The 10953-nt window shown below is 38.0% G+C and overlaps 2 protein-coding genes across 2 annotated transcripts; both read left to right on the forward strand.

The window, feature by feature from the left end:
• Positions 1-1525: 1525 nt before the first annotated feature.
• LOC149049609 (uncharacterized) lies at positions 1526-4402 on the forward strand. Its single transcript, XM_089198698.1, has 3 exons — positions 1526-1648; positions 2610-2770; positions 2933-4402. The coding sequence occupies exons 2-3, from the start codon at positions 2644-2646 to the stop codon at positions 3271-3273; spliced, it is 468 nt and encodes a 155-aa protein (XP_089054824.1). The 5' UTR covers positions 1526-1648; positions 2610-2643; the 3' UTR covers positions 3274-4402.
• Positions 4403-5365: 963 nt separating this feature from the next.
• Positions 5366-10796, forward strand: LOC149049610 (uncharacterized). The gene is made up of 8 exons (XM_089198415.1): positions 5366-5401; positions 6637-6718; positions 7540-7623; positions 7729-7789; positions 8021-8163; positions 8424-8512; positions 8850-9447; positions 10015-10796. Exons 1-6 carry the CDS (start codon positions 5366-5368, stop codon positions 8432-8434), a joined length of 417 nt encoding a protein of 138 aa, XP_089054541.1. The 3' UTR covers positions 8435-8512; positions 8850-9447; positions 10015-10796.
• Positions 10797-10953: the final 157 nt, after the last annotated feature.

The following is a 10953-nucleotide window of genomic DNA, read 5'->3' on the forward strand; positions in this document are numbered from 1 at the left end:
AAATCCAGCCATTTGAGTGATCAGTGAGAAACTTTACATTTCTTGAAAAGAAGAACATCTTGTGCTTTTGCGAGACCCACTTAAATTATCCCATGGGAAATTATGTTGCCAACACTTATGAAAAACATACAAATTTTAAAAAATCAATATCAATCATAAAAATATAACGAGGGGAGTGAATGAGGTTTTCTTCTTTCTTTAAAATAATATTTTTCGCTTGAGTCTTTCATGACAAACTCTCGCCTACTCTTTTGAGGCTTTATTTAGACATTCCATTTACAATTTGGTCAAGTTTCGTGAGCATCGGTTGCCTAGGTAACAAGATATGACATATTTCACGAAACAGCTTATTAGTTGTTCAGCGCATTTGCTTGGTCACAGTATGCTTGTGTTCTTTTGAGCGCTTGCATTTGAAAGAGAAATTGATTATTTTCGTTTGGTAAATAGAAAAAGGCAATGCTATCACAGCATCTCAGGGCCACAATAGAATTACCTCATATGCCATAATGCAGACAATTAAAATAATAATAATGATAATAATAGTAATGATGATGATGGTTGCCGTGTGAACTTTAATATAAGTCTGATAATAGTAATAATGATAAAACCACATCCTCAAAAGCAGATTTAACCCTGTCCCTTACCTATCATTTTGCATTTCGGCCCGTTTACCCAGAAGAAGTTTTGTAATAACTTGACTGTTAATCTGTTGATGAAGAGAAAGGTCTCCATAACCTTCAGTCCCGCTTTGGTTCTAAAAAGACATTTTGCCTTATGCCATAGCAAACAGACGATTTTACATTTAGGAACCTTTAACATGAGGAAGTGGACGAATATCCAATGACCAGAATGCTAAGCACACATTGGCTTGGAAACGCCGGAAACTTCCTCATGCTACTACTTGTTACCAGTGCCGAAAGCGACCTTTCATCAGAGGAAATGAGCAACAGATGTAACATTAAAAATGGTTAGTAGCAACTGCATCTTTTTTACAGATTTAAAGTTACATACTTGATCCACAAATCAAGTTTCTGTTATGAAGTTGTTGACTGAATCATTGTTATGACTGATTTACGTTACCACGAGGGATACCTGAAATGGACATCTTCTCAAGTCCACCAAACCATATTAAGAGTAGGTACAGATATTAACTTGACTTGCATAGCGTGGCCAAGGAATGACCACCAGCTATATCCCATTTATTTGATCATAATTATGTTTTATCCAAAAATTTTTATGAACTTATAGAAATAAAAAGTCGTATTCGGTGTCACAAAATTATTCATAAGTCTGGCTAGTTTAGATGCCTCATGACGCACGATAAGCTATATCATTTATACGTTTTTTGGATCATAAATTTTAAACTTGGGTTGCAATTAGGAAGATATGTCTATCACAGTTGCTGCCAAACCTTGAGAATCATTTAACACACTCTTATATGTTTAATGGACATAAATGGAGGCCTAAATGGTCTCTTAGCATGGCTTAGGTTGAAATATAGCTTCAAGGTATACTATTGGATCGAAAAAGATCTACATTGTGACATATGTAGGCAAAAACACCTGTTTCCTTTATGTTTATTCCAACGTAAGAAAGTTGAATATATTCACATTTCGTCTTGTCTACTGTGGCAAGCAAAAGACTTGAGGTGGGTTGAATGATCTTTTTCTCATCACGACTTTCACAATTTATTAATTTTTTTAATTTTAAAATACTTTATGCTCGCGAAAACTCACCAAAGCTGTCTCTAAGTGCCAAAACTCATGGAGATTCGGCAATTTGAGTGATCCGTGAGAAACTTCACATTTCTTCAAAAGAAGAACATCTTAAGCTTTTGCAAGACTCACTTAAATTATTCTGTGGGAAATGACTTTTTGTCAAAAATAAAAATTAAAAAAATCAACAACAATCATAAAAATATAACAAGGTAAGTGAATGAGGTTTTCTCATTTCTTTAACGTTTTTCCCTTCAGTCTTTTATGAAAAATTCTCACCTGCTGTTTTCATGAGGCTTTACTCAGATCTTCAATTTACATTCTGGTCAGGTTTCGTGAGCATCGGTTGCGTAGGAAACAAGATATGACATTTTACGTGAGACAACTTATATGCCATCTGGTTGTCTTTTTTGTTCATTGCATCTTCTTGGTCACAAAACATCGACTTTCTGAGATAAGGTCTCATGCTTCTATTCTTTTAAGCTTTTTGGACCAGTTGGAGGTAATAATGGGATTATTTTTGTTCGGTTAATAGAAATAGCAACTACTATCACGGCCTCTTTAAAATTGACTCATATGCCAAAATGCATACAATAATAATGATGATAATAATAGTTATAATAATAATTATAATAATGATGATAGCTATGGTAAAAGTAATGATAATAAGTCTGATAATAGTAATAATGATAAAGCCACATCCTCAAAAGCAGGTTTAACCCTCTCCCTCGCCTACCATTTTGCACTTCGGCTCATTTTCCCTATGGAAGTTTGGTAATAACTTGACAATTAATCTGTTGATGAAGAGAAAAGTTTCCATCACCTGCTGCCCGCTTTGGTTTTAAAAAAGACGTTTTACATCATGCCATAGCAAACAGACGATTTTACATTTAGGTAACTTTTGTATGAGGAAGTGGACGAACATTTAATGACCAGAATGCTAAACACACATTGGCTTGGAAACGCTGGCAACTTCTTCATGCTGTTTCTTGTTACCAGTGCTATAAGCAACCTTTCATCCGAGGAAATGAGCAACAGATGCAATAGTAAAACTGGTTAGTAGCAACTGCATTTTTGTTTACAAATCTTAAGTTACATACTTGATCCACAAATAAATTTTTGGAATGAATTTATTGATTGAATCATCGTTATGATTGATTTAGGTTACCTCGAGGATTACGCATTTAAATCAATTTTTTTTTAACTTTTCCGTCTAGTGATACCTGAAATGGATATCTTCTCAAGTCCGCCAAACCGCACATTAAGAGTAGGTGCAGATGTTAACTTGACTTGCATAGCGTGGCCAAGGAATGACCACCAGCTATATCCTAGGAGATGGACCAAGTATATTCAGTGGTATGATCCTCAGGGTAGCCCAGTTGGAGCCAAATGCCTGCAGAGTACACCAAGAGTCAAAGAGCTACACTGCATATTAATGCTCAAGAGGTTGACTATGGAACAGTTTGGAAACTACACTTGTGAGGCTCAGAATGATTATGAGGGATATTGCAGGCAAAAAGTTGTCGAAATTGAGCTGCAAGGTAGGCAAAACGTATAAAGTAATCTCCTCGAGAAGCAATAAAGCAAGTGTTGGCATATGTTAAGTTGTATAAAAGGGTTATTGTTTGTGAGCACACACTTGCGCAGAAATTTCATAATAAACTAAATTGGCAAATGCGGTGCCAGCATAAAGCTCATTGTAATTTGCCAATTGTTTATCATAATGCGTGGCCAGAATCAAAGTTTGGCAAATCAGTCATAATTAGAAGAGGTAAACCTGATAATACGAACTGATTCATTGCATACGGAACCCAGGGGTTATCTCATTGCCTGCTCTAAAAGAGGGGCTCTGGGATTTTCGGTTTTGCGGTTTTGGCTATTTTTAAATCGGTTTTTCGGTTTTTGAGGCAAAAAACTTCCGTTTTTCGGTTTTGGTGTTCATGGCGGTTTGCGGATTTTCCATTATTTAGCATTAGGTTTTCGGTTTTCGCGGAAAATGCTAACGGGTTTTCGGATTTGATATCCAATGCGGGTTTTGGTTTTTCTAGTTTGGCCTCTGTGGGTTCCGAATTCTCTTTGATCTGAGCGGCAATTGCGCACCTCAACTAATCTCGAATAGCCGCTGAACGCAAATGTTATTGAGAGGAATGCGTGACAAACCAATTGAAATATCGCAAGGGGGTTCACGCGTCCTGAATGACGCTCAAGACTTTGACCTTGCAATGTGGAGCTCTTAGGTCAAGGTCAGTTTGCGAACCGAGTCTTCCAACGTACCAAACGCGCCAGAACGGAAGAAGGTCAAGGACCTCAATAAGCGATTGTGGATTGTGTCGTGTTTTTTGACGAAGAGGGGAAAGGCGGCGAGAATTTCAGAAAGAAAACCAAGTTTAGATGCAAAGGAAAAAGGGAAGAGAGAAGCCTGCACAAGCCTTAAAACAGTATTTGGTAAGTCAATCGTACCAATGTCATTATTAACATCACAATACCTTAATCGCTCTATCCTATATATATAATATATGGCTCGTTTAGGACCATACAGACTTAAAGAAGACTTACATTCCTTATACACTTAGAATACGCGATATCTAAAGCTTTAATAAATTGGAAATTCGCGATCGGTGAGGAGGATCATGACTAACCACCATGTGCGTCTGTCCCATAGCAAGGAAGCAACGAAAAAAAAAAAAAAAAAAGAGCGTTTCAAGGGGAGTCAGTTTTATTGAGAACGGACAAATATCATTCAAATTTCTACAGTATCAAACATTACCCTACGAGATGTCCTCGTAGGGTAATCAAACACGTTGCTGGTCATAGACTTCATACGAACTTTCTTTGGTAATTCAAAACCTTTCCATAACCAACATCTCTTTGTATCAGTCTCGTTAGTCGTGGTTTGTATTCTTAGGCCTTTTGTTAGTAGATGCTAATCGACCTAATCGAGTTGAGTTGGCCTTGCCAAAGAACCTCGTGTTATTTGATTTGTAATAAACCCATAAGAGCTAAGTACACTACTCTTTTTTAATACTGTGGTTTCCATTCGCTTTCGTAGTAATTTGCTGATCTCCGGGAAACGGCAAAGAACTTAGGACTTGGGGATAGGATAGAAGTACAAATGAATAGGTGTGTAAATTTTCTAACTTGCCATTGGCAATTTAAAAATAAATGGATAAATTTAGGTTATTTTGTTCGCTTGTTTTATATAGAAGCTAAAGAAAACATCAAGCCTATCAAAAGTGCTGGTTTATCAATAAATTGACTAAGAATTAGAACAATTCGAGACTCAGAAAAATGGTGTAGTCGCTGTGTTGCAGAGTCTTCATTTCGCCTTGCCGTAAAGCAGAGCCAATTCGTAACTTTTCGGTAAGTTTTCCTCTTTTTTCTCTGCCGATATTACATTTATTCGTTGTCGTTCATAAAAGCCTTAATTGAAATAGCAACGAGAATGAATTCTACCACGGTTTGCCGGCCCCCCGGCTTACCATGATTTGCACGCGTCGATTAGCCTGAATGTTTATAATATTAATTATATTACGTGCATTAAATGTCGATTCTCAAGCTCTCTTTTCTTTTCTGACCCGCGCTTACTTTTCAATAAGAGTAAAACTTCAACGGGTCTTTGAACATTGCAGAAGTACCTGAGAAGTTGGATTATGTGTGTGCCTTTGTGTACAGAGCTGGACGCTATGGTAAGAAAAATGATATCCTTGATCTGTTTTGACATTTTTCAATCAAAGATGTAGTGTTTGTTAAAGCAACCTTTTCTCCGAGTTGGTTTTGAGTATATAGATACCATCCTTGATGAGGCAGGTCTGCCATAAAATTAGTAAGAAAACGCTCAGACATAAGAGGGTGTTAAACGGTCCTTTCACAGTTTACGAAAAAATAAAATCGGCTCGAGAACGGGTGAACGGGTGTTGAAAATATCTATGACATACTTAAAATCACGATTCACAGCAAATTAAACATTCATTTGTCGTTTCAAGGAAAATAATTTTAAAAAATTTCGCTTCACGGCCACTTTAAAAATCACGATTCCTGACAAAAAAGTTAGCCGTTTCACATTTCACGGGATAAAAAAGGCCGATCACGAGTCACCAAAATACCCTTTGCCACCCTTAAGAAACCATTTGAAATGTACATTTTTAAAACGATTGAAAAGCGAGTACGAGATTGAATTGCGAAAGATGAAAGTTGTATCTGAGTAAGGTTTATTTAAAAAAGCATTAACGTAAGTATTAGATGATGAAATCAGTGGTTAAGTGTAATTTTTCGCCGGGGAGAGTGCTCGGGGGAGGAGTACTCCCTTATACGGCGTATACAGGGACGTGCCGCTGGACAGGGTAATATTTTTCTGGCCTCTCTGTCTTAAACAGGGTCTGAACTTGTCTGGTTAAGAACAGGTCAGGGTTTGAAACCATTTGCAGCACCCCTATACCCCCCTCCCCCCCGAGAGACTTGTCTAGTCTGTGTCCGACACCGCTGCACTAATAACCTATCGGCCAAGACCCCTAAAAATTGTGTTTATCGCAGTTCTCCCCTCAATGGAACGTTTTGCTGAGTTCTGAAATTAAGCTTGAATGTTCGAGACAAATTTTTCCGATTTACCTTATTAAAAATTATCTCGAATTTCAGAACAAAGAGGTACCATCTTTTCTGACATATCAATCAATTTTCCTATGCTAGTGCGTGTTTTTCCTTTTCTATATCCGTATGCAAAAATGGCCTTCGCCCGTTAAGAGCGACTTTGCGCTTTCATTCGCGGTAACTTAACCCGCGCTTGCACTTGATAGTATGATAAACATCTCATTAAATTCAGAAATTTACTCTGCTTTTTTCGAGTCCTGCAAGGAAAGCATAAACGGAGGCATTTTCTCTAATAATATTTTTGCCACTTACAGAGAGTCCACCCTTACGCGAGTAGGCGGTAGAACCTTACACGAGCAGGCTGCAGGACCGCGTAAGCAGTTCCTCTAACGGAGCAGGGAGAGTCCCAGAAAATAAAGGTAACTGATGATCGCAGATTTTCTTCTTCATAGGAAGGGCCTTTTGCGAGACCTGGAAAGTTTGGAATTGACCCAATACCGAAAGAGATGTGCTGGCCACGGTCTGGAAAAATAAATTGAATCTTTTGAAAATGTCCATCAAGGGGACCAAGTAACTAACAATAAATTTTATGTTCAATCTTGCGAAATAACTAAACTTTCTCCAAATAATAAGAAGGAAGCATGGATGCGTTTCTCAAAACCCGGAAGACATATCGGTTCCGAGAGCGATTATTTAAATCCATTTTCTGTCAAGTGGCGCCGTAGATTTTAGTTCCCTATAAACTAGCCAATTTTCTTAATCAAGTAAGTATTATAATTTTAAGCTTTCATAATCACCAAAGATTGACTGTATGTCAAAAACATTTTGGACAAGAAATAGCTTAACGTAACTGGTAAGTTATCAGAACTTCCGGAACACAGGCCTCAGGGCCTACGAGCCAGGTATTCTGAGTCTGTTAACTTGAACTTGAACATGTTGAGAAGATTTTAAGAAGTCATAAAAATGAAGCAGTATTGATAAATGTTTCTCACACCTTTTTGTCATTTAGTGGGACTGACTTTGTGCATTCGATTGTTAACAGTATTTGTTGTCATCTCCAAGTTGTCGGGATCTCAACTTCCGTACGGGCCAATTCACGTAAACATTCACATCTGTCTACGGCGGCTGTAGACTTGACCCTGACTTGGCTAAGATCTCAATTTCCTTCTTTTTTTCCTAGTCTTAGATATTTTTCATCTCCAGCCGTTAGTAAACCGATTTCTTTTGCTTATATTTCCAGGGCCTTTCGTCCACTACAAATTTGTGACGGATTCGAAATGCTGTTGTGCGCAGACAACTCGCGTACCAGGTTACAATTGGTTAGGTATGGGTCGTCCAATACCGACGAGCCTAGGTCTTTGGGCACGGGCCGAATTTATATATGGCCTATACAAGTAGTTATAACTTTTTTTGAATAATTTTTTTTAAGCTGAAGCAAGGCGTGCAGAAACATCCGACGATGATGTGCCGCCAGCACTTGGCGAGAGGAGGTAAGTAGAAGTGGTAACCCCACTCGCTCAGTGGTTATCGTTTCCACGTTTTTAGAAAATACCGAAAATTGTTTTCGGTATTCCACGTAGTTAGCAATTCATTTTGTCCGCATTGTTTAGCTTTAATTTCTTTAGATAGCAGTGACTTTATACTTCATATTGATATTTGATGTGGGGCATTGTACTTAGCATGAAGGTGGTCTTTACAAACCAATTTCATCAATATCTCAGGGAGGATGAACGAGTTAACCCAGCAGAACTGCCAGATCAGCCTCGTAGTAACGCTGAGCTGAATTCATTGGAACTGCCAGATCAGCCTCCTCGTGGCACTGAACAGGCTTCAACTAGTCTGGGGAAGCAGCCGCCCAAGAAGAGTGAGTTTCTGAGCCATGTTAAAATTACCCGTGGAGGTTGATTATTAAGGGGGGGGGGGGGGGGGCTCTTAAGAGTTTATGATCATTGATAAGTGCGTCTAAAGGAATGAAACTCCAATCATATATTGTTTTTTATGCACCAACCGTGTGTACATTTATTATACGCTGCTGTTGCCTTTATACAATAATTTAAAGTTGATTGTAACATTTCTCATACAATAATTCATAGTTGGTTATATTCATTTCTCCTGTCTATCTAGGAAACCTGTAACGTACGAGGAGCATCTGAGAAATGCATCAGAGGAAACATTAAAAGCCACGTAAATGCAGATTGATAGAATTATTCTTGGTACATTTTGCTGGTTGTCTTTTCCGTACTCTACAGTATAGTTGGTGTTCGTGTGTATGAACTTTAGTTGTGATATCGTTTTATGGGAAGGAAGGGGGAAATTAGGCGTCCGTCCAGTGATATATCGTGTTAATAACAACCCTTTATGTCCAGAGATCCGTTAGTCGATTTTACAACTTTGACTTTGGCACTCAACTATTGGTGTAAGTAGCTAAATACAATCGGGCCGACTGCTCGTTAATAGACCGGTTTCGTGCAGGTGTTACCGGCATACTTTTTGGATTTATTCAAATTTGACGGGCAATACGCCTCTTTGATCTTTTCAAATTTATTTCAGGGCTACTTGTGACGAGCCTGTTACCGTCTTAGCAGAGTTCACGCTAAGGTTACATCGAGGGCGAATGCTTGACCTTTAAAACGACTAGGAAATGCGTGAGGGAAAGACCACGAAAATATTTGTCTCTCGTTACCGCCTCGTCGATGATGCAATGGAAGAGATATTGAGGGAAGATCCGCCGGCGATTGGTTTTAGTGTACCTTTAGATGTGATCTTCACCAGTGAGGGCGCTCAAGATTATGGTGATCCAAGGCAAATTTTTGGGCATGGTGATGCGCGAAATACGTGACAAGCTCTTCAAGGAAGAAAGAGAAGGCTACATTATTTTTGAGAAAAAAGAAGCTTTAAACAGGGAACAGTATCATGTAGCCGGTCTCTTTTTTGGAAAATATGCAAAGCCTACTTAGACACATATGTCATTTTCACTTGAGCACACAAGAATACAAGAATTTAAATTTACCTTTTTATTGCAGGTTTCAGTTTGTTGCAAGGTGGTCCTTTGACTATTTTCCTTGCTGAAGACCAGCTTTAGGTTATCTTCACAAAAGAGGATATGACCAATCTGGGGGAAGCGGAAACCCAAGTCGAACTTGTTCAGGTAAGCTTTCACAGTGACCGGTTGTTATCGATGGTCTAATATTCACCCTTTATTTAGGCAAGAAAATAAATTTTTTTTAATGACTACAGTGGAACCTTACAATAGCCACTCTCGCTAAATACGGACAGTTTCTCTTCAAGCGCTCCCGACAAAATACCCCACACATTTTTTTGTCTTTTTTATATGTGATGAGCTCTTGTCTAATCTCCTTGGGATCTCTGCCGTCTAAGAGCTGGTCTAAAAATAGCTGGATAAGAATTGGCTATAGAATAGGGACTCTATGTAGGATGCCCTCTGTTCCCTTTGATCCTTTCTTGCTCACACAAAAGATTTGTATTCCCTTGGTCTCTTACAATTTTTCATTCTATTGCAATTTTTGGCTGAACCTTGAATATTTTTATCCTGTAACATTAGATATGTATTTTTATCTAATGAGCAATAAAGACCATTATAATTATTATTATTGTTATTTATGTCAATCGAAATTTTCCACAGAGCACATAAGAAAGAATTGGGATTTGAAGCTTTATGAATGCACTGCTAATTTTTATGTTTTTCTCTTTTTAGCTAGACGAAGGGTAGATTGCAGCATATATCTCCATAGCATTTTAAAGTTCGTCACTGGATGGATGCGAGAACGAGCCTGTTCTGGGTTTCAAAATGAAGCCCACTATTGTTTTTTGATATGAACATGCCATCTTGCCTTCCTATGAGCAATACTTGCATTAGTAGGCTGACTTTGCCGATAAGTGAGAATGCGTCAGTGACCAAGGAAGAAGTATTCTCTTCCTTTGGCGCTTTCGCAAATGATTACTTTGGCCGTCTTTAAGTGAAATTGCTTATTTCTTATTGATTCTCTTTGAGCTTGGGAGCGTGCTTTAATTGCCAAAGTGTTTTTTTTTCATTTATAAGTTTAATTTAGTTTCTGTGCTCTAAATCAAGCGACGTATTACAGCAGAGTTGAAAAGGCAAAAAGCCGCGTTCATTACACAAACTTTCGAGCAAATTTCAAAAGTCCAGTTAAAAAAAGAGCGTTAGTTTAGGCTGTATACTAAAGGATCATTTGGTGCAATTCATATTAGCAATATTGTGTATATGTTTTTGTTTGCCCCTCATTGAATTCTGATTATGAGGTAGATTTTTAAGAGCGTGGAAATGGGCCTGAGATGAATAAAATGAAAATGCATTGAAAAGGACAAAGTTAATGTTGCAAAATACTCATTTAAACAAAAGTAAAGCGAGGTACTTTTATCACGCAATTTTTAAGGCTGTTATGATTTAAATTACTATACTGTTTAAAAGTTCCAATTGATACATTTTGGAACTAAAATAATATCTTTTATGTTATCTGTGTGCTGTCTATTCATAGTCAGACGTAACTTGCACTCGCTATTTCAGCACCACTTCCATTCAGCTTAGGTTGGGGTAATCACAAACTGAGATGCAATCTCATATTAGGATAGGATACACTGAGTGATGCCAGGTGTACTCATTTTCCTGGTGTAA

Source organism: Pocillopora damicornis, chromosome 2 (genome assembly GCF_964200805.1).
Source record: "Pocillopora damicornis chromosome 2, jaPocDami1.2, whole genome shotgun sequence".
In the NCBI taxonomy this organism is placed as follows: Eukaryota; Metazoa; Cnidaria; class Anthozoa; order Scleractinia; family Pocilloporidae; genus Pocillopora; species Pocillopora damicornis.